Source organism: Sarcophilus harrisii, chromosome 2 (genome assembly GCF_902635505.1).
Source record: "Sarcophilus harrisii chromosome 2, mSarHar1.11, whole genome shotgun sequence".
NCBI classification, from domain to species: domain Eukaryota; kingdom Metazoa; phylum Chordata; class Mammalia; order Dasyuromorphia; family Dasyuridae; genus Sarcophilus; species Sarcophilus harrisii.
This window is the reverse complement of record NC_045427.1, coordinates 19,200,399-19,222,871: the sequence shown is the minus strand read 5'-3', so window position 1 is coordinate 19,222,871 and position 22,473 is coordinate 19,200,399. Positions and strand designations below refer to the sequence as shown.

Here is a 22,473-nt window from a genome sequence, read left to right as displayed (position 1 = left end):
AAGTGCTTCTGGTATGGGATGGTGTTTGTGCCTTACGGCCACCTTGTTCCCCCTTCAGATGGGGACCCAGTCCCGGTGACTCCCGCCCTGAGCCCCCTGTGTCCTGAGAGGTTCTCCTCCCACACTGGCCGCCCCGTCTCCACAGCCCGCCCGCTGCCCTCTGAGGTTTTTACAGACGAGGAAGCCAAGGCCGACGGGCCCCTTTGCTGGTGCCCAAGCCGCTCGTCTGTGTCTGGGAGTCAGCTCCAGCAGCCGAGTCTTCCCTCTTGTTTGTCCTGGCTCCCTGGGCACAAGCCCTGGGGAGGCCCTTCCCTGGGGAAGGCTTCCACATCACATTGAAAAACAAAAGTTTGTTTTTTAACCAAGTTCATGGAGCCTGGTTTTGGAACCCCCGCTGCAGCCTCCTGGCTGCCACCCCACCACCCTGGGTACTGTGGGCACATCCCTCTTCCTCTTAGAGCATCAGAGCTCTGGCAGGTAACTGAGGACATCACTAAAAATCTCTCAAGGCTTTATTGTGCTTGATGCAGGGGGCCAGAGAAGGGGCTTGCCCCCGTGCCCCTCCCTGGTCCCTGTGCCCCAGCCTGTGACTAGCCTAGCTCTGGGCACCGTCTCCCAGAGGTGTGGGCCCTTGGGCGAGGCAGGGGGTGATGCATGGCTTAGCCAAAGTGATGGATGGGAGCCCCCCCCCCCCTCGCTCAGCCTAACCCCAGCTTCTGGGGCTGTCCAGCCTCAACCAGAGGCCAGGGTTCGGGTGCCTCCTTTCCCTCAGTCCAGAATCTGGAGGCTGGGGGGGCCCGGCATCTTCTACCAAAATGTCCAAGGTGGCTGCAACAGTTCAAACGTGGGGATGCTGGTGACGTTGACCGGGATGGAGATGATGGCCCAGGGTAGCCCGTGCTGTTCCAGGGAGCGGCGGATCATGTAGCTGAGAAGGGAGAGAGAGCTGCCCTTAAGAAGACCTGGAGGGGAAGGCTGGCTCTCCCCCGTCCCAGCTGGCCTCCTGCCCCCCCTCCCGGGCCCTCACCCATCTCTGCCCAGCAGGAAGAGAGCCGGGATGTCGGCTGTGCGGTGGCTGCTGTCCTGGATCATCTCCACGTAGAAGCTGTCATTGTCGGCCGCGTTGTCAGAGATGATCACTGCCCGGCCCCCGTGTTCCTGTACCACCCTCGTCTTGGAGAGGAAGGAACAGCCCCTGGCAGAGAGAGACGAGCCCATCAGGAGGCAGGAAGAGCCCCAGCGAGTGCTGGGGCGCCAAGAAGAAAGCCCAAAGTGGATGTTGACCCAGAGCCGCTGTAAAACCCCTGGGCCCCCCCCCCCGTCTGACAGCCCCCAGCCCTGTGACCCCCAGGCCCTCACCCCCGCTCCACCAAGGCAATCTGGTCCTGGATGAAAAACCCGTTGTTCAGTGATCCACAGGCCTCCGGGGGGTCAGCCGGGACAAGCTGGATCTGCTCGTACCGGGTGTGCTGGAAAATATGAAGACAGGCCGTGGAGCTCCCCAGGAAAAGCCCAGGGGGGCAGGGGTCCGGGGCCATCCTCACCCAAGGCGGGGCCAAGGCCCAAAGGGCCAAATGGCCTTCCCCCGAGGCCAAAAATTGGCTGGGCCGGAGGGGTCCCCCCACGGCCATGAGCAGGAGGGGGCCTGGGGTGGGGTTTATTTTGGACCCAAGGGAGGGGGCCTCCCCTACCTGCCTTTGAGGCCCCAAAACCCCTAAGGAAGAAAGCGTGCCCTGGTAGATTGGGGTGATCTTGGATCCCCAAAGGAGGTGGGGGCCTGGGGGAGCCCATGACCCCCAAGCCGGCAGTGCGGGTAGGGGAGGTGCCGGGTTTCCAGCCTGGATTCAGTTCCTGTGGAAACCTTTGGGGGAGGAGAGGTGGGGCCCAGCCAAGCAGGCCCCTGCCCCCTGAGGCGCTGCTGCCGGGCCCTTGGTGCCGCTAGGGGAGTCTGGCCCAGGTTGGGGACAAGAGCCAGACTTGGGCCTGCGCCATGGGCCACATGAGGGTTTGGGGGCCAGGACCCCTGGCATCTCCACACTACTATGGGAACCTCAGGAGGGCAGGGCCTGGGCGGGCGGCACCGGCGGAGCCCGGGCCAAAGCTGGGCCCAGATCCTTAGGGTGCCGGAGCCAAAGCTGCTCCGACTCCGCCTTTTCCAGAAGAGGAAGCACTTGGAGGTTGCCAAGATAAACCTTTGGGGCTCAGTGTCACCCACACAAACAGGTCGGGCGTCCTAGCCTGGGAGGGCAGAGACACAAAGTGAAGGCTGGCGCCCACCTCCCCCAAGAAAGCTGGGAGGGACCTTGGGAGGCCCGAGGGCGGCCCCAGCCTCCCAGGGGACCCGGCCTGGCAGAGGGCCGGCCCACAATTCCCAAAGGCTGAGCTTGGCAAGTCAGGCACCCGGCTGCCTCATCTGTCCAATGAGCAGCAAAGGACGGCAAAGCCCTCCCGCTGGGCCCATTGGGGCCCAGACCAGTAGGGGAGGAAGGGAGCGGACTCGGAGGGTGGGGGGCGGAGGGGCCTCCAGCGGCTCCCAGCCTCGGAGCTCCCCATTCCCAGCCTCACGCCGGGAGAAGCCCGTTCTCTGACCTGTGTCTCCTCGGCCCGGCCTCCCCAGGCGACTCACAGCATCAGCTGCCTCTGCCCAGGAGACCGAGGGTCCGTCCTTTCCCCCCAACCCCGGGCTACCCTTCAAAGGTCAGGAAGGTCCGCCCCCCGGGAGGGAAGGGAGCCCCTCAACAAGCTGGCGCCCACTGTCCCGGACTCGGCCGCGGGTCCCCAAGCCTCGGGAGCCGCTCTTCCCTTGGTCTACAGGGAGGAAACCGTCGGGGACGGGCGGCTAGAAGGGGCGAGAGTCCCGCAGGGAGGGAAACGGGCGACCTTTCAGGCCACAGGTGCCAGAGCCGCAAAAGGCCGCAGGGGCCCTTCCTCTCGGGGGAGGCTGAGACGAGGCTCGGGGCCCGGCGCCCCGAGTCCAAGGTCACAGGGGCAAGCTAGTTGAGGCGCCCGGCCCGAGGAGGATCCCGGGACCCGTCCCAGGCGTTCTCGGGAGTCAGCGACGGGAGGGGGGTCGGGCCTCTGCTCCCGCGACCGGGCACGTGACAGGCGGGGAAACTGCGGCCCGGCCCGCGTCGCTCGGGAGTCCCGGTCTCCTATGGGGTCAGGGGTCAGCCTGCCCCCCGCCCCCCTCCCGCCGGCGCATCTGACGCGGCTGGCCTCCGTCCCCGCCCGCCCCGGCTCACCGTGGGCCAGCACGCACGCGGAGCACCACAGCCACAAGCAGCCCCAGCCCACGACGCCCCGGACCATCTCGGGCCGGCCGAGGGACACTCGCTCCCGGGGCCGCCGCCGCCGCCGCCTCCTGCTCCGGACCGCGCGCCCCCTGACAGCTGCTCCGCTCGGCCCGCCCCCGGCCCCCGCTGCCCACACTCATTGGAGAGCCGTAGCCGAGATCTGGTTGGGAGATGCGCCCGCCGATAGACCGCCTCCTTTACTTCATTGGCTAGTGAAGAAGGCGCCTAGGACTGATTGGATCTAATGCCTTTCGCTCTCCTCTGACCCCCGCCTCCCGCCCCCGCCTTCTTTCTCCGATCTTCTATGCCCTACGCTCATTGGTGGGAAGGAGGAGCGTGGGTGAGAAGCTATTGGTGGACATCGCAGTCCATAATTGGTGCTTTCGGAGCCTCCCTGGGCCGCTGCCCGGAGCCATTGGGGAAGGGGAGCGGAGTTAAGATCCGATTGGGTCTAAGTCGCGCACTGGCTCCGCCCCCCCCCCCCGCCTCTTCAACTTTGTTCGGAATTACCAACCCATCCCGAATAAAGGGGAAACAGGAAATTGAGCTGGGGGTCCGCGGGGAGAGCTTGGGGCCTAGCTCCGCCAACTGCGTCTCTTCTGCACTTTAAGGCTCCTCCAGCATCGAGCCGTCTGCCGAGGGGGCGGGGAGTCACCTGAGCGGTTCCCCCTTGGGTCAACGAGTTTCGGAGGACCGAAGGCCTAGAGTGCGAGCTGTTGACTACGGGCACGTGCACTTCCTCCTTCCGCCTGGCCCGTGTCCGCTACGCACCCATTGTACGGACCAGAAAACCGAGCGTCCTTTCCCGCCAACCCCACCCCCAACCCCTATTCCACTGACAAGTTGGTCCCCAGGGCGTGGCTACGTCTTCCCCTTAGGGTTCTAGGGGTATCCCTGGGGGATCGGGGTGTTTTTCTAATGCTATGGGCCGCAATCCCCCCTCTGGTGTGTTCTCTGCACCGTTACGGCCCGAGTGACGCCAGCGAACCCTGACAAGGGAAGCTTGCTGAGGAGACGGCGCCCGCAAAGCCCGGAGAGAAGGTCCGAGCCGGAGCGGCCCTTTCCCCGGCACGGCCTGGGAGCCCGCGTGCTCCTGGACTGGCCGCCCCTCCCCCCCCGGCCTCCGCCCCTCCCCCCCCCCGGCCTCCGCCCCTCCCCCGCAGGAGCCAGCCCTGGGGCTGGGGGGGAGCAGGCCCCAGAGTTACAGGCTGAGAGCGAGGCCGCTGGCGCCTTTGCAGAGAGCGGTATTGGTGGGTGGGTTAGAGTTTAAGGGGCTGAGAGTGGGAGGAGAGAAAATGGAGCCACCTGGTGGTGATGTCCGGGCTCGCTTTGTGGAGGGTCTCGGGATGCCCGAGTCCTTGGTCTTAGGGGAGGAGGCCCGAGAGCCGCCAGCATGGTCGGAATGCCTCCCTCTTCCCCTCCCGGCAGCCCTTATGCCCTCTTACAGTTACGTCTCACGCCACCGGGGGGGGAAAGGACCGTGACGTCAGCACCTGAGTCTCCCGGTATCTACCGAGCTAGAACTTGCGTCCCGTCTGTCGGTATTCTTTAAATCTAGTATAACCCATCATCTCATCAATTCCACTGAGCTAATACCCTGCGGACTCCCTTGCCTGGAATGTGCTTGCTCTCTCTCTGTCTCTCTGTCTCTCTCTGTCTCTGTCTCTCTCTCTGTCTCTCTCTGTCTCTTTGTCTCTGTCTCTCTCTGTCTCTGTCTCTCTCTGTCTCTCTGTCTCTCCTCTCTGTCTCTGTCTCTCCTCTCTGTCTCTGTCTCTCTTTCTCTCTCTCTCTCTGTTTCTCTATCTCTATCTCTCTCTTGTCTCTGTCTGTCTCTCCTTTCTCTCTTCTTTTCCTCTCTGTCTCTCTGTCTCTCTCTGTCTCTCTCTCTCTCTCTCTCTCTCTCTCTCTCTCTCTCTCCTCTCTGCTCTCTTCTTTCTTCTCTCTCTGCCTCTTGGTTTTCCTGGCCTCCTTCAGAACTCAGATTAAATACCTCCTCTCCCCACCCCCAGAATATAATGCCTTCCGTCTAAGGTAATCTCCCATTTATCTCTTTTATATATGTTATGTACAGATCTAAATATGTACAGGTTGTCTTTTCCTTTAGCCTGCAATCTCCTTGTGGGTAGACACTATTTTCCTTCTGTCTCTGTATTCCCACGTCCTAGCCCATGTCAATGCTTTCTGGCTTGGTTTATGTATTGATTAGGGTGTATTGAGAAGGCTTTAGACTTACAGGGTTAGCCTTGGTTAGTCACCATAGTAATCACTCCCCAAATTCTAAGAGTAATCAACATTTTTAACCACTTTATATTTTTATATAGCACTTTAAAGGTTGCAAAATATCTGTCTGTCTGTCTCTCTCTGTTTCTGTCTCTGTCTCTGTCTCTCCTCTCTCTCTCTGTCTCTATCCCTCTGTCTCTCTCTGTTTCTCTGTCTCTCTCTCTGTCTCTCTCTGTCTCTGTCTGTCTCTCCTTCTCTCTTCTTTTCCTCTCTGTCTCTCTCTCTGTCTCTGTCTGTCCCTCCTTCTCTCTTCTTTTCCTCTCTGTCTCTCTGTCTGTCTGTCTCTCACTGTTTCTCTGTCTCTCTCTGTCTCTGTCTTTCCTCTCTCTCTCTGTCTCTCTCTCTCTGTTTCTCTATCTCTCTCTCTGTCTGTCTCTCTCTGTGTCTGTCTCTCCTTCTCTCTTCTTTTCCTCTCTGTCTCTCTGTCTGTCTGTCTCTCTCTGTTTCTCTCCAATGTATGGAGATACATTATCTCATTTGAATCTCATGATGACCATTTTACAGATGAAGAATTGAAGTCTTTGGAAGATGACCTGACTTGTCCAGGGTCCCATAGTTAGCATGTTCTAGAGGTACAGCTTGAAACTGGACCTCTTGAGATTAAGACAATAAAGGCAGTAACGTCTAAAACACGCAGGACATCATGTGGGAACGGTGCCAGCTTTGGAGTTAAGCAGCCATAGGCTAAATTTTTTTTTTTCTGACATCCACTATGTCGTATTATTGGGTAGATTACTTTTGCCTTTTTTAGTCTCAGTTTCATCTTTAAATATAAGGAATTCAACTACATTATGCTCAGATCAGAGGTTCCTAATCTTTTTTTGGTTCCTGACCCCTTCAGGCAATTTGGTGAAGTCTGTGGACCCCTTCTCAGAATCATATTTTTAAATGGGTAAAATAAAACACCTAAGACCACAAAGGAAATCAATTATATTGAAATAAGAGTTAAGGAAGTAGCAAAAAAAAAAAAAATGTTTTTTTGATGACCCAGGTTAAGAACAAGAATAATAACAATAACTTTAACAAATTGTGGTGCACAAATGTAATGGAATAGTATTGTGATGTAAGAAATGATGCATATGGAAATACAGAGAAACATGGGAAGACTTAACCCAAAGTGATGTAGAGTGAATTTAGCAGAGCCAAGCAAACAATACATATAATGGTTACAATGTAGAGGGGAAGCACAATAACAATGAAAGAATAGAAAATGAATACTACAAAATAACAAAGAACAAGCAAGGCTTCCAAGGAGAAGGAAGATATCTGTAAGGCAAATCTGTGGGTATGAAAAGTTGTATAATGTTTCTTTTTTGACCCGTTTTGTCTTTTTCTTTCCCCCCTCTTTTTCCTTAAAAATTAGTTATTTTTTGTTATAAGGGATGGTTCTCTGGGGGGGGGGGGAGATAGAAATAGGGGTAAAGGGGTCAATTTGGACAATGTTAAAAACAAAACCTAGCGATAAAATTTTTTTTAAGAGAACCCCTTCTTTATGTCTATGCTTTTCTAAGTAAATGATGGCTCCCCTTTATTTAATGCTTAAGAGATTCAAAAACTTTTCAAACTTTGCAACAATCCTGAAAGCTCTTCTTTTCTCCATGTTACAGATGAAAAAGACTGAGGTTCAGAAAAGTGAGCTGGCTTTAGCCATGGTCACATAACTTATTACATACAGAGGCCACGCTCAGAGCGAGCTCTTCTTAGTCCCGCTCTATGAGCTGCATAAATCATGCTGCAGCTAAACAAACGTTTTAAAATTTATTTTATTTTATTATAGCTTTTAATTGACAAGCTATCTGCATGGGTAATTTTTTTCAGCCTTGACAGTTGCCAAACCTTCCGTTCCAATTTTTCCCCTCCTTCCCCCCATCCCCGGGTGGCAGGAGGACCAATACATGTTAAATATGTGAGATACAATATATGTGTGCATGTCCTTATAGTTTAAACTTTCCCGATCTCTCCTAATTCTAGCCCTCTCTTTAGATTTAGATTAGATTGGGGCTAGGGCCTGTCGTTCGCTTCTTTTTGTATCCCCAGCGCTCAGCACAGTGCCCGGAACATACATTTGAATAAATTTAATAAATGATCATTGATTTATTGAAGTTTTTTTCTCTTCAGTTTTCATTAATTTTCCCCCTTCTCACCGCTCCTCACAGAAAAGAAACACAAAACCCTTGTAACAAATAAGTACAATCAAAGTCTCATAAAAGGCCACGTCCAAAAACGGAGTCTCTTTTTGCACATTTAAGTTTAGGAAACCGATTCCCAGCGAGCGCAGTTTGTTTGAGGACACTCTCCCTCCCTAGCTGAAGGGGGCGCACGCCCGGAGGCCCTTCGAGCCCTTCTCTCCCTCTCTCGAGGACTCTATGACTGCCCCGCCCCTTGCCTCAGCGCGTCTAACGGCTCCGCGCCGAAGGTTCTGGGCCGAGCGCGCGCGCGAGGCATTGTGGGCCGCTGGAGGCTTCCAGAGTGGGTAGAGGAGCGGGCCACCGGAGGGCTCCTGATTCGCAGTCCAAGATGATGGTGAGTGGCCACCGGCTCCATCCGTCGCCATCCGCCTCGGGGAACCTGGCGAGCGCCCGAGCCTCGTCTCCGCGAACCCCGCCGCGCCCCAAGGCGACTTTCGGGGCCGTTGGAGCGGGGCCGGGGCTGCCGCTGGCGCCACAGTCGCGCTCAGGGCCCACTCGCGGCCTGGGGCCTGGCGCAGTCTCTCGAGCCGGGCCGGGGCTGGGCCCGGCGGGCGTGGGGCGGGCGTAGGGCGGCCGCGCGGTACCGGTGCTGAGGGAGAGCAGGCCCGGCAGGGGCGGAGCGCACCCGGGGCCGGCGCGGGACTCGGATTCCCGGCATGCCTCGGGGTCTAACCTCGGAGGAGCCGCTGGGCTCCGCGCGTGGTGCATGCTGGGAGTTGTAGTCCGGGCGGGCCAGCGGCATGGGCTCCACGAGGGTCATTAAAGAGCTAATTGTGCTGGAGCTGAGGGAAGTCGGAGAGCTCCCAGAGCTCGTTGAGGAAACTGAGGCTCCGGGAGGGAGGCGAGGGCGCCGGCCCCACCTCACCCCCGCTAGGACAGTGCCTGGCCTTCACTCCCAGGCCCGAGGAACACTGGCCTCTCCGGCTGCTCGTTGGAATTCTTCCCCAACAGGAGTCGGCGGACCCCGTCGGTGCCGAGGTTCCAATGGGCCGCCGCCTCCATCCAGTCAGAATCTATAGCGTGCCTACTGTGTGCCGGAGTGCGCTCAGCCCCGGGGCGCCCAGAGAGGCGCAAAACGGCCCCTGCCCTTGTTCGGACGGTCCTTGTCCTCGGGTCGCTGTGCCCGGGAAAAATCTCATTTTGCCAGAATAAAGATGATGGATGTTGACACCAGCCCCGCTTTGATAATTCTGGTTCTCTCCATTTCCTTGTGTCCCCGCCTTTTTCTTAATTTCTCTTCTCTCCCTTTGTTCCTTTTTTCTTCTTCGCCCTCTCAAATTCCCTTTCTCTCCCTCAGTTTCCTTCTTTGGGCCCCCTTAAGTCTCCTTTTTGGTTCATCATCCATTTCCTGGCTTCTGAACAGAGGTATTCCTCACGATTTTTCCTTACTCCCCGTTTCTTTGCCTTCCCACTTGGATTTGTTTATCTTTATTGGAGATGATTCCCAGATCTTCAGATCCAGCTCTCCTTCCTCCAACCCCCCTCCCCCCAAGCTCCTATTTCATGCGGCCTGCTAGGCTAGGAAAATGCAGTCCTCCAGGAGCGTGCCTGTGTAACGTGCATAGAATGAGGTCCCAGGAGAGTTTTACACCTGCTGTCTCCCTTTATCACAAGGGCTCCAGGAAGTTTGCTGTCATTATCCCATTTTACAGGTAGAGAAACTGAGTTAGTGGTTAAGTGGAGACTAGGAATCCAATCCACAGAGCTCCCTCTAATAGACCTCATAAACCGGTGGTGTTGCCTCCTATAAATACATATTCTGGCCAGTATAGATGTCACCCAGCTGCCTCTTTAAATATAAAGGCATTGGTAATTACAAAGTAGATCCTAGGTGCTTGTAGAACTCACCATCTGAATTGGGAAGAATGATAATAGATTGTATGAAGTATCTGATCGTTTAAGATCCTGACCTTCCTGTAGGACTTAGCTCTTTCACTAAAGCTCCCAGTCTGACCTCTCCTCTCTTTTTCCTTCTGATTACTTGTGGTCTTCCAGTACCCAAAAGCCTCCTGCCCAAAACAGCCTTTGTTTATTGACAGGAAAATGAAATAGGAACATGCATCTTTGACTTAGTAGAGGGGTGATCTTTTTTTTTTTTGTTAACCTTAAGATTAACAAGGTTAAGAGGAAAAATTCAGGAAAAATAGAAACAGACAGGATACTTTAAAAAGTTAGCCTTTTTTTTTAATTGGTCATGCTTGTATTTCTGGCCATTTGGTTTCAAGTATTTTCTTCTTTCTTTCCCACTGAGCCATTTCTTGTAATAGATGTAAAAAGAAAGAAAAAAGTAATTCAGCAAAACCATATATATCTGCACGTGCTCCATCAATTCCTTGGGGCTAATGCTCTGTGTCCTCTGCCCCCAGCCATATTGCAGTGAAGGGAGGGAAGATCCGGTTCTCAGACTAGCTGGAGCTGACCATTAGAATTATGCTGCATTGATAAATGGCATTCTCATTAGGCTTTGGTTAAATTAACATAGGTACTAATTTTAAAGAACTAGTCAGGATGAGGGAAAGTGCTCTGCCTATATTTCCTGGCTTCACTTTCCCTCGGCTTCAATGGCACACACTTGGGGTGTATGTTGGTGTGGCTTTTATCTTGTCTGGCCTGTTTGTTTTAGATCCTAAGCACCTTGAACCCATAGCTGCCCGAATATGCTTAATAGTTGGATTTTTCTGTCCTGATGATTGGGTAAGAGGCCCCAGGTTCTTGGTTTGTAGAAGCCACAGAACTACAGCGGGAGGTAGTGGGCCATCAGAGCTTAGAATGTCAAGGGCTCTGTGTTTGTAGTCACCCCCACGGGTCTGGGCCAGATCCAGGTATGCAGCAAACCTACCCTCCATTTACAGACCAAATCATGTCTAACAAATACGTGCCTGGCTTTTTAAAATGGGTTGGATGTTGTGATCAATAAAATACCAGTTCATTTACAAGTTAGGAAATTCAGCCTAGCTCTTTGTCATCATGTATTTTCTCCGTTAAGATATCACTGAAACATTGACTTGGGTGGAAGGCGTTAACATTTTAGGTTATTAAAAAGACAGCCCCCCTCATTCTCCAGGTGGTGGGAACCCTTGTCTGATCTTAATATGAAGGAAAACAATGTTAAGCAGATCCCGAAATGCAGGGCCTTTGCCAGTCCACCTTGGGCACCAGTGGGACCTGAGTCTCACATTGTGATCAGGACACTGATCTGGAGACCGTGATTGAAAGGGAGGTTTAGCCTGGGATGGAGGCAGATTTGATGCCAAATGTACGACGCGATGTAGAAGACTTGCAGGCCACCCTTCTCTCGAGACAGGATGCAGAGAGAATTACTTTGTCCAGGGTGCATTGAACCACATGGCCCCTGGCAGTTTTTCTAATTCAAAGAGTCTGTGATTTTCTGATTTGTTTAAGATCTGCTCTTGTCCCAGAGTTGGGTGGAGAGCCCTGTTCTTCTGATTACAGGGAGTTCTCTAGGAGAAAGAACTAAGCATCATAAGCCATGAGCTCCAGCCCAGGAACTGGCTGAAGGATAGCTTACACTGGCCTTTCTCTCCTCCTCTTCTTCCTCTTTGATTGCCACATCTGGACAATGTCTAGAAGGCCCTATGGATGTTGCCTTCCCTCTTGGCCTGTCTTGCTTCCATCTCCCAAGACTCTCCTATTTCTTCCAGGGTATGGCGGCCAAGGAGAGCCTGAGGAACTGGCAGCTTTAGATTTTGGGGCATTCTGTTGTTCTCCATCCCTACTTTCTCCATTGGCTGCTTCACTATTGACCTGACCATCTTTGTTCCACTTAGCTTTGACCCATTCTTTGCTGTTGACGTAGGTGATTGCAGAGGGGAAGGAGAAGGCTGGGATTTCTGGCCTTTCCCTGTGGCTCTTTTCCCCCGCCAGCCCAAGGCCAGAACCAGTTGTAGGGTAGGGGCAGCTTTTTCTGGTAGCCAAGGGTGGCACTCTAGAGGTTTGACTTGGGATCACTAGGAGATGGGACAGAAGCTAAGATCGTTGCTGACCGTGGAGCTGACGGGATGTCACCATGAGATTTACTCAGTGCTTGCTGTGCTTGAGGCACCATGGAGTTCATGGTGTCGATGACCAATCACAAGCCAGAAAACAACAGCGAGGGGCAGTAGAGAAAGCTGTCTAGCCCAAAGACTTGGGCTTGAGAACCTGGGCTCAAGCCTTTTCTGGGGTAAAACAAGGCTCTTTTTTTTGTTAGAACATCAGAAGGGATTATTCCTAGAACCTGGTGTCTCTGCTGCCCGGCACATCGCGGTTGGGGACATTACTCGTGATTTCACTGGTATTGGGTAGTCCTGGATGACGACTCTCCCTCGTCACGGCAGCTTTTTTCTTTTTGTTCAGAGCTGCCTGGAACACTGAGGGTGAAGGGATTTTGGAGAGCTGTGGTCTGCATGTGTCAGGCAGGATTTGAATCTTGTGCCTTTGAGGCTGCATTGCCTCTCTTGTCACGTAGTAAGCAGTGTTTAATGAATGCTTGTTAAATGAATTTCTCAGGACTCTTGCTGCTTTAAGTCGCTGGGAGGCCTTGTTTTGCTGGGACACAAGTGCCTTGTGGGGAAAACCTTGACATCCCCAGTGCTGGGGTGTTACTGTGATTTGGACTTTGGGGACGCCAGTAACTTTTTGGTTATTCTCATCTGTAGGAAATGTAGAATGGGTTTGGCCAGCAATTAGGAGATGCTTACAATGGTGTCAGCTTGCGTGGCATCGAGACTGAGAGGGTTTGAGCAAAGGCACTGAGCTAGAAGTGGGTCGATGTTTGCCATCTCCCACCCCCACCCTGTCACTGCCAACTGGTTTCCCTTCTTTGGCCTTGTCGAGGCCATGCTGTCTAAACATCACACCTGAAGCACTTGGCACTGAAGGCTCCCACTAGGGCTCCATCTGCTCTTCTGATTGAGCTGTGATGCCCAGACAAGTGACTGTTCACTCCAGGGACCTGAAGGGACAGAGCCTCCTTCTTTCTACTTCATCCCATTTTGAATGGCCTGATTCTTCCTGAAGGCAGTTTTGGCTGTCTGAGTTGGACTCCTTTAACTGGGGGAAGGGATGGAGGGGGTGAAGGGTTGTATTAAGTCTTTTAAAAAATGATTTTAAAGTTTAGCTCAAAAAATTTCAGTTCGAAATTCTCTCCCTTCCTCATCCATTGGGAAGGCAAGAAAAGCAACCATCACGATAAGTATAGTCATTGTATTTGCTGTTTTGGCCGAGTACGCTTACATATGTTGAAATGAATCGTTGAAAATCAGCCCTGGGTTGTTCTCTCCCTTCCAGCCCACACCAGTTATCCTCCTGAAGGAGGGGACGGACAGCTCCCAAGGGATCCCTCAGCTTGTCAGCAATATCAGCGCCTGCCAGGTGATTGCAGAGGCTGTCCGAACCACGCTGGGGCCCCGAGGGATGGACAAGCTCATCGTCGATGGCAGAGGTGAGTCTGGGCTGTGCTCCTTTCTTGGCTTGTGGAGGTGAGTGGGAGCCATCGGGCACCTACGTTCTCAGGGGGCAGGTAGAGGTCATTTCATCAGGCTGCTTTGGAGGAGGACGGTGGAGGATAGAAAGGACCAGAGCCCTGCACAGAGGAAATAAAATTGGTCAGACAGTGCACCCGTATGGGGCTACAGACAGATGAGGGTTGAGGGAATCTTCCCAGAACAGGAAAGTGGGTGTTGGGGAGAGAATCTGGGAAAGCTTCTTGGAGAAGGTGGGGCCTGAGCTGGGCCTGCAAAGAAAGGCAGTGTTTCACTTGACTGAAAACAGCAGGGAAGGTCTCTCTAAATCACATGGGAGGATGGGCAGGAATGAGCAGGGATGGTATAGGGGACAGAGAGAAGCCTGCTCCATTAATGGCAGAGAGCAGAGGCAGCAGGAATTGGGAAAGGGCCTTCTGCTGCCTGTCAGACCCGTACTGGTTTGAAGAGGCCACAGGATCCTCCTTTCAGAGCTGGAATCCTTGGTGTGGAATTCCTTCGGGTCACACGCAAGGCTCTGCCCTGGCCTGTCTTTGTTTCCATATACAATTTTCCTCCGTGATCTCATCGGCTCCCATGGAGTTCCTCTGCTAATGATTCTCCAGCCTACCCATCTTGCCCCAAGCTTTGTGCTGACCCCCCATCTGGCATCTCCACTTGCTTTTTAGACATTTTAAATTGGATGATCAGGAGAAACCTTCAACTGCTTCTGTCTAAAACTGACCTCCTGATCTTTTCCCCTCCCTTCCATTCCCCCCTCTCTTCCACTCCCCTCCCCCTTCCACTCCCCCCCATACCTTCCTTTTGGTGGCTCCTATACTCCCTCAGTCCCTGGGAGTCACCCTGGACTCCTCAGTCTCTCTCACATCCCTCCAGAGCCAGTGTGGTTCCTGGCCGGTCAGTTTCACCCCAGCAGCAGCTCTGCTCAGTTTCAGCTGGTCTCTGGTCAGTTTCACCTCTGTCCCATGGGGTCAGTTTCACCTCTGTCCCATGGGGTCAGTTTCACCTCTGTCCCATGGGGTCAGTTTCAGCTCTGTCCCATGTGGTCTGTTTCAGCTGTCCATCTCCCAAGGGTTCACTGACTTTGCATCCTTTCTGTATCCTGTATGTGTTGTTTACATGTTGTGTCTCTGCCATCAGAATGGGAATTCCCTTGGGTAGAGACTGTTTTTGCTTTTTTTATGTTCCCATTTCCTAGGGCATTGCATGGTACGTAGTAAGTGCTTAATAAATGCTTGTTGACTGACTGAAAGGGACCTTAGAGACCGTCAAGCCCAATCTTCTCATTTTATAGGTGAGGAAGCTAAGGCTGAGAAGGTTAGTGATTTGTCTGGAGTCGTTAATTATGCGGCCGAGGTAGAATTCGAACCTAGGACTTGATGACTCGTGATTGGGTCCAGTACTTCCAGGTGGGAAGGGTAAAGTGGGCATCAGCTCTGCTGTGTGTCTTTTCAGGGCTCTGTTGGCCGACAGTGGTAGCTGTTTGTGGCCCATCTGGGTGGGGGCACCCCCAGGGCACTGAGGCGAGGACTTTGCAGCCACAGGTGTGGCCGCCCTGATCCAGGGAAAGGGAGAGCTTTCTTGGGACCCTCTGCTTTTCAGCTGCAGGGCTGGCTGGCCCTTTGTACACGTGGAGGGCAGGGCTGTGTTTTTTTTTTTTACCAGTTGGAGGCACTTCTCTGGGCCCTGGATCAGCACAGATTTAGAGCTGGAAAGGATGTTAATGACCATTTTCAGAGGAGGAAACAGGCAGATGGGGATGAAGTTACTTGCTTGGGGTTTTACAGCTAGTAAGGGTTAGAGGTAGGATTTGAGCCCAGACCTTCTAGTCCTCCCCACTGTGGTGTGTGGTGGGGATAGTCCAGCTCCTCTTTGGGAATCCTGCGTGGAGCTTAGGGCATGCTCCTTCCTTGCTTGGTGATGTTACTCTCTGCACTGTAAGAGGCAGAGAGAAGTTGCTGTAGGAAAGGTCAGTTTAGAGAGATGATGATGGCACAGCCTGGGTTCTATACAGTGTGGCGGTGATTGTGTGGGGGGGAGTAAGGGAGAGCTTATAACCAAAGCTCCATTAGTGTTCTCACTCTGTGGGAAGCTGTGTGGACAGGGCAGGAAGGCTTCAGTCCTTCTCGTCAGGAGCCTGTGATTGACAAATGGAGGCCTTCCTGTGTCTGCTGCCGGACCTGGCAGTTCTCCCGGACAAGGAGAACCCAGGTTGTCTGCGTGGCCTGAACATAATGAAAGAAAATAGCTGAAATCCACCGGTATTCCTTACAGGAAAAGCAACAATTTCCAATGACGGTGCTACCATCTTGAAGCTCCTTGATGTTGTTCATCCTGCTGCCAAGACTCTTGTGGACATCGCTAAGTCACAGGATGCTGAGGTGGGGATTGAGGAAGGACTGGGAGGGCAGTAACCCCCTGGATCTAAATTCTGGATGAATCCATCAATGGACAGGCAGTTATTAAATATCTACTGTGTGCCTAGCACTGAGCCGATGAAGGAAGGACCCATCTTGGGGCCTGGAAAGTTCTTCCTCCTGCCTGTAGGTTAGCTGCTTTGTGCCTGCAAATTGTTTCTTTTAAAAGGCATTGTTTGTTAACAATTGATTAGCACCGATGCCTGCATCAGGATTCAAATCCTACCTGGGCCATCTACTGCCTGTGGCTCTGTACAAGTTGCTCTCTCTGGGTCACATGAGGAACTTGGACCATATGATCTCCAGGGTCCTTCCACACCCCGGGGTTAAGCTAGTCGAGCCTTTGTTCTGGGGCCCTGACTGGACGGAGTGACTGGGGCAGGTCGCTCCTGAGCTTTTGGAATTAACCCATTTTTTGACTGCAGGTTGGCGATGGGACCACCTCAGTGACATTGTTGGCAGCAGAATTCCTGAAGCAAGTGAAATCCTATGTAGAGGAAGGCTTGCACCCCCAGATCATCATCCGGGCTTTCCGCACAGCCACACAGTTGGTAGGTGAAGCCTGGGTCATGTCTCCCCACCCCAGAGACCGGGACTCCTGGGAAATGGTAGAAAGGTGGAACATGAGTGGGGGGAGCCAGGAGACTGTGACATGGGCCTGAACTCTGTAGGGCCTGGGGCAAGCCTGTCAGCTCCCTTCTGGAGCTGAGACAAGATTGTGAGGGTGAATTAAAGGCCTGCGTGAGACATGTCAAACTACATGTTCTTTGAGGTAAATTCAGAACCTCTGACTGATCCCTCCCTGGAAGTTCCCGGCCATGTGTCAGCCTTTGGCCTCCTCCACAGGAAATGGGGCAGGGCCAGGGCCTTCAAGGCCCTTCACTCATGGGGGCTGGGGAGAAGCAGCTTTCACACTCATACCTCGGGCCATTGGGGGAACCAGGGCCTCCTGCAGCTCCAAAGGACGCGGCTTTTTTCCCTCTTGGCAGGCAGTTAACAAGATCAAGGAGATTGCTGTGACTGTAAAGAATGAAGACAAAGAGTAAGTTTCCTTGGTGCCCGAAGTCCCAGACTCCTCCTGGCGGGTCAGATGCAGAAACATGTTGTAAGCAGCTCGTGGGCCCGAGGCCTTTCAGCTCCTGTGTTACCCTAGGAGGAAGGCCGGCCCAACCCAAGTGCCAATACATGGGCTTTAGTTAATGGGCGTCCTGGGGACTCTGGGGCCCAAGGCACCATCTGTCTCTGGTAATATGTTTGAAAGTAGAAGGGATTGGCAGGGAGGAGGGGCAGGGCCTCCGCGGGAAGATGGCCCCGGAGGCCGAGGCACTGACTGCCTGTGTGTGCCAGGGAGCAGAGGAGGCTGCTTGAGAAGTGTGCCATGACTGCGCTGAGCTCCAAGCTGATTTCCCAGCAGAAGGCTGCCTTTGCCATCATGGTGGTGGACGCTGTTATGATGCTCGATGATCTGCTGCAGCTCAAGATGATTGGCATCAAGAAGGTTCAGGGTGGTGCCCTGGAGGTGAGTGCTACTACCAGCCCCCCCCCCCCCCCCCCCCCCCCCCCCCCCAGCTCCTGCCTGCAGCCCGATCTCTGGGAAGCCTCCCTCCCGAGCGGGGTCCTCGGGGCCCTCTTACTTGGCTGCATTTGGAAGTGTTGCCGAGTATTAGGTGTGTTTTGATACCTGTCCAGGACAGGTTTTTGGCCAGGATGCCAGTCTTGGTTTTAGGGAACAGAGAATTCTGGATCATTTCTAACTGGACTTGGCCCACTTGAGAGATGCAGGGCCAAGGGAAACCAAGGGGACTCTGATTTCTAATGGCTGTGCCGTTGTTGGCTCCGTCTGTGAAGGAGTTTGCCATGTCACATCACCTGACTCATCCCGAACTTGAAGTGACAGTGCTAGAGTCCTTGGACCCAGACAGCCGGAGGCCTTCTATGAAGGGGGGTTTTTGGGGGGAGGGTGGCGAGCCACCAGAGGTCACCTGCGGATGAGATTCCTTTCATCAGAGAAGGGCGTTGGTGGCTTGTGAGGGGAGAAAAAGCGGTTTCTGCCTCCTGGAGTGACCTTGGAGGGGATGTCCTGTGATCCCGCATTTTATGACCTGCAGATGGCAGAGGAGTCTCCTTGTGTCCTTGCCAGGGGGCTTTCCTGGTGGGCCCCAAGTGACCAGGCAGAGGATTGCTGGCCACTTCCCTTTGAGACCCTGCGTTTCCCTAGGAGTTCCCTTAGTCTCAACTTCCCCACGGGTGGCTCTGGGCAGCTTGGGGCTTTTTTTTTTGTTTGTTTGTTTGTTTGTTTTTTGGGATGCCATTTTATTTTCAGCTCTGAATTCTCTTCCCCTCCCCAAGGAGAAGGCAAGAGTAACAGAGGCCATTACAGAGATTAGTGTTATCTAGAAGAGATTTCTGCATTAGCCAGATCCAGAGAGAGAGAGAGAAAGAGGAGGAAATAAGTTCTGGCCTGTGCTCTTTAGTCCTTCAGCTCCATCCCTCCTATGTAGAGGAGAGCCCAAAAAATGTGGAGGAGGGGTTTGAGAGGGCCGAAAAAGGCCGAGGAAGGGAGTCAGGCCTCCTCTAGGGCCGGGGACTGGCCACACCTTTCTCATGTTGAGCTTAGGGAGTTGATAATGGGCTTTGGTTGGTCTGCCCAGAGGCTTATGGATGCCTCAGGTGCTCCAGTGAGTTCTAAAGGAAGTAAAACCAGGAACTTGCGCTCGATCAACTTGCTCAATGGCTGTGGAATGGGAGTTATAGCTCTGAAAAGAATGGGTGCCCATGGGAGGGAGTGCGGATGGGGAGACCTACCAGCAATACCCCGAGTCACATGTGTTTCTGGGCCCAAGGCAACGGTTCAGGTGGAAAAAATGAGATTTTATTTTTTGTCTATTTTAAAGAGAGAAATGCTTACTTGGGAGAACTTCAGTGGCTGATGGCTTTTGTTTCTAAATGAAAAAAATATCAAATGAAATTCTAATGAGAGATACTTTTCATGGAAACATGAATAAATTAATGAAATAATGTTTTATAAAATAAATTTCTAAAGAGAAGTCAGTCATTGATGTTTTCCTAATTAAGGCTGTCTTACACTTCAAGGAGAAAGATGATCAGGTGTGACTGTCAAGGCCAGCCTGAGACCCTGGCGTGCTGACAGGTAGTGTGGGTCCCCTTAGCGGGGGCCTGGCAATCTTAGCCAGGTTCCCTTAGCTGTGGCGGCTCAGGCTACGTCTGCCCGGTGGGGTGTTTTGGGGCGCCGTGTTTTAGGAAGGACATTGAGAAGCTGATGGGTTTAGATGAAGAGCCTTGGGGTCCTTGTTGGGGCAGTGCAGAGACATTGCAGAGACTCACATTTGTGTGTGGCGTCAGGGGCTTCCTGCCCATTTGGGTCATGGGACGGGCTGTCCCGAATGGACAGAGGGGGAACCCTCCCCCCCCCCATGTTATTTAGCGTGTTACAGCTGGTCTTGAGAGCCTCTACCCTCAGGCTTCTCTTGCCCAGCCCAATCCCCAGGGGCACAAATCCCCGCTGACCTAACCCGGTAACTTTGTCTCCAGGAGTCCCAGTTGGTGGCTGGTGTTGCTTTCAAGAAAACCTTCTCTTATGCTGGGTTTGAGATGCAGCCCAAGAAGTACACCAACCCCACCATCGCCTTGCTGAATGTGGAGCTGGAGCTGAAGGCCGAGAAGGACAACGCCGAAGTGCGCGTGCACACTGTGGAGGTGAGCCCCGGGGACTCTGGCCCTGCTGGCCCGCCCCCGCAACGGGGCACAGGCCTGTGCAGGCCTAAAGCCTGTCTCGTTGGCCCCCAGGCTCTCCCACCTGGGGGCAGAGACCACTCTCTGAGGGGGAAGGTGGAGGAGAAGATCTGGCCCTTCCCACAGCTGGTGTGGGGAGATCCGCCCTCCTCCATTCTGATCTCTGCTCTCACCTGGGCAGGACTACCAAGCCATTGTGGACGCGGAGTGGAACATCTTATATGACAAGTTAGAGAAGATTTACAGCTCCGGGGCCAAAGTTGTCTTGTCCAAGCTTCCCATCGGGGATGTGGCCACTCAGTATTTTGCTGACCGGGACATGTTCTGTGCTGGCCGTGTCCCGGAGGAGGATCTGCGGAGGACCATGATGGTAAGTCTGGGCCCCCCGCGTGCTGGTGGGGTGGAGCCCAGGCTCACTCTGTTCCCCTTGTGCCCACCGAGTCTGAGGGTCAATCACCGAGCCCCCAGCATGCTCCCTGCTGCTGCCCTCTTTCAGTCTCAAGTGTGGGCCCTGGAAATAAGAGCTTGTTTTCTCCTCTGAAGCAAGACATAATTAGGGAGGGGCGTCTGCTGCTCCCTAAAACCCTAAGGAACTCCTCTGCCTAAGCCTTGTGCCAGGTTCTCCTGCTATTGGTGGAGGGAGCCTCGAGCTGGCTGCTCCTCTTGCCTTTCCCAGAGAGCTTCGTTGGTCCTCTGAGCAGCCAAGCAGCTGCCCCCACCAAGTGTGCCCAGCAAGTATTTCTCAGGGGCCTCTGGGTAATCTTTTATTGGGCTCTTCCAGCGGTGGAGATATCTGCATCATGGCTGCTGCTGCTGTTCTTTAGACGGGGGCCTGGTGGGCACGGGGTGGGTGAGCAGGAGAGGGCCCTCTGAGGGGGTGGATGAGGCACAGGTGAGTGGGTGGTCATGCCCCCGTGATGAGGTTTGCCTCTTCCCCTCCCCAGGCCTGCGGGGGCTCCATCCAGACCAGTGTCAATGCCCTGACCCCAGAAGTGCTGGGCAGCTGCCAGCTTTTTGAGGAGACACAGATCGGAGGCGAGAGGTGAGCATGTCTTCCAGCGGGGCTTGGGGTGGAAAGCGCTACTCACTCAGCTGCTCCAGTCGGCAGAGGTGGGGAGGGGGGCGGGTATTGAGGGACAATGGCAAGGTGAGGTGCAGGGCACAGAGTGGGCATGGGGCTCATTAGGCATGGGGCTGCTGGCTGCCATCGCAGAACCTTCTTTGGGAGGTCCGTAGCACCGATGTGGGCATGTCTGGGTCAGCAGGAAGCCTTTGGGACTTGGGGGCAGAGAGAGCTGGGAACAGGAGAGCTGGCCCAGCCCTGCTGCTGGGAGGCCTGGGTGGGCCAGAGGGAAATTACCGGGGCTCATCTGGGCTCTCTCCCCCACCAGGTATAACTTCTTCACCGGCTGCCCCAAGGCCAAAACCTGCACCATCATCCTTCGAGGAGGTGCCGAGCAGTTTATGGAAGAGACGGAGCGTTCCCTCCATGACGCCATCATGATCGTCCGCAGAGCCATCAAGGTGCGTGGCTGGCCGGCGGCCGGGCCCTGCGAGAATGAGGGGGAGGGCGACTGCTCGGTCGGGCTGCTCCTGAGGGGACGGTGATGTGGCCGGCTTCGTGCTTCCCTCGGGGTCGGGTGGTGTCGGGGTCCCGAGTTCTGCGGCTGTCCTTCTTGTGGAGGCCCGGGCCTGGCAGCCTCTGTGGGCATCCCGGCCCACCGTGGCCTCTGGTCTCTCGCCAGAATGATTCGGTGGTGGCAGGAGGCGGGGCCATCGAGATGGAGCTTTCCAAGTACTTGCGGGACTACTCAAGGACCATCCCGGGCAAGCAGCAGCTGCTGATCGGGGCCTACGCCAAGGCCCTGGAGATCATCCCCCGGCAGCTGTGCGACAATGCGGGCTTTGACGCCACCAACATCCTCAACAAGCTCCGGGCCAAGCACGCACAGGTGGGTGCCCGGCAGGGCCCCTGGGCCTTCCTCCCCCTACAGCCTCAGAGCCATCCCTTGGGGAGGGTCTCTCCTCGAAGGCCACCGGAAGTCTGACCCAGCTGACAGGCCCAGGCACCTCTTGGGGGTGTTTGTCCCACCTGAGCTGACCTTGGTCTGTGCCGTCTGTCGCAGGGTGGCTTGTGGTACGGCGTGGACATCAACAACGAGGACATCGCAGACAACTTTGAGGCCTTCGTGTGGGAGCCGGCCATGGTCCGCATCAATGCCCTGACGGCTGCTTCGGAGGCCGCCTGCCTCATCGTGTCTGTGGATGAGACCATCAAGAACCCGCGCTCCACCGTGGACGGGCCGCCCATGGGCCGGGGCCGGGGCCGGGGCCGACCCCACATGCACTGAAGGCCTTCTGCCCCCCACTGTCTGCAGGGCGGGCATGCTTAGTGGGTGTTGAGGGCCCAGAGGGGACATAGGGGCCCGGCTCTGTTCTGGAAGTTATTTAAATAAAACTCGAGGCCTGGGTCATTGTTGAGGATTCTTTGGGCCTGGTGCCATGTGACTACCTTGTGGGCCTGCAATGCCCCCTGTTGTCATCCCCCATCCCCCACCCCCACCTGGCTGGCCACCCCAGCCACCCTTAGAGCCCAAACCAGAAATCCAGCTGGGCCCAGGCCCCCACCCCCAAATTCAGGCCTGGCAGGAGTTGGCCTATTTTACTGGTAGAATTAGTGGGCCAGAAGGGGGGGGAGGGGGGAGCTCCACCTGGAGCAGAGCCCTTGGCCCCTTCTGTTTCCACTAAGGGGGCTGGGGTGGGAGCAGAGCAGAAAGCACCTTGCGCCTCCTCCCACCTTGCAGATGCACCTGGTGCCTTTGGCTCTCCAGCATTTTTTTGATGTCTACTGTGTACCCCCCCAGATGCTTGTGACCCCACCTCCCATCTCATGGTGGAAAGGGTCCTCCCTCCCTCTGGAGCCCCAGGGAACCACAGTCAGTTTTCAGAATCTTTATTGGGCGCCCAGGCCCCGGGCCGCCCCCAGACCCTCAGAGATACAGACACGCTCAGAATACATTCGGCAAAGGGTACGAAGCAACGACACCAAAGTGCACCT

The 22,473-nt window shown here is 54.6% G+C and overlaps 2 protein-coding genes across 2 annotated transcripts; one reads left to right on the top strand and one right to left on the bottom strand.

Annotated features, from left to right (window-relative positions):
• Positions 1-494: 494 nt before the first annotated feature.
• On the bottom strand, positions 495-3,655 carry PRADC1 (protease associated domain containing 1). Its single transcript, XM_031949202.1, has 5 exons — positions 3,607-3,655; positions 3,243-3,502; positions 1,360-1,469; positions 1,028-1,195; positions 495-928 (listed from the first exon to the last, which is right to left on the bottom strand). The coding sequence occupies exons 1-5, from the start codon at positions 3,653-3,655 to the stop codon at positions 808-810; spliced, it is 708 nt and encodes a 235-aa protein (XP_031805062.1). The 3' UTR covers positions 495-807.
• Positions 3,656-7,970: 4,315 nt separating this feature from the next.
• CCT7 (chaperonin containing TCP1 subunit 7) lies at positions 7,971-21,889 on the top strand. The gene is made up of 12 exons (XM_031949702.1): positions 7,971-8,096; positions 13,052-13,205; positions 15,520-15,626; positions 16,088-16,213; positions 16,652-16,704; positions 17,010-17,181; positions 19,215-19,379; positions 19,597-19,785; positions 20,360-20,457; positions 20,807-20,939; positions 21,161-21,367; positions 21,542-21,889. Exons 1-12 carry the CDS (start codon positions 8,091-8,093, stop codon positions 21,764-21,766), a joined length of 1,635 nt encoding a protein of 544 aa, XP_031805562.1. The 5' UTR covers positions 7,971-8,090; the 3' UTR covers positions 21,767-21,889.
• Positions 21,890-22,473: the final 584 nt, after the last annotated feature.

Coding starts and splice junctions, on each gene's coding strand:
- PRADC1 (XM_031949202.1), bottom strand. CDS start 3,655: ATGTCCACCAATAGCTTCTCACCCACGCTCCTCCTTCCCACCAATGAG. Junction 3,503..3,606: donor CCTCCTTCCCACCAATGAGC/GTAGGGCATAGA, acceptor CTTCTTCACTAG/CCAATGAAGTAAAGGAGGCG. Junction 1,196..1,359: donor ATTGCCTTGGTGGAGCGGGG/GTGAGGGCCTGG, acceptor TCTCTCTGCCAG/GGGCTGTTCCTTCCTCTCCA.
- CCT7 (XM_031949702.1), top strand. Junction 17,182..19,214: donor TTCAGGGTGGTGCCCTGGAG/GTGAGTGCTACT, acceptor CTTTGTCTCCAG/GAGTCCCAGTTGGTGGCTGG. Junction 20,458..20,806: donor ACACAGATCGGAGGCGAGAG/GTGAGCATGTCT, acceptor CTCCCCCACCAG/GTATAACTTCTTCACCGGCT.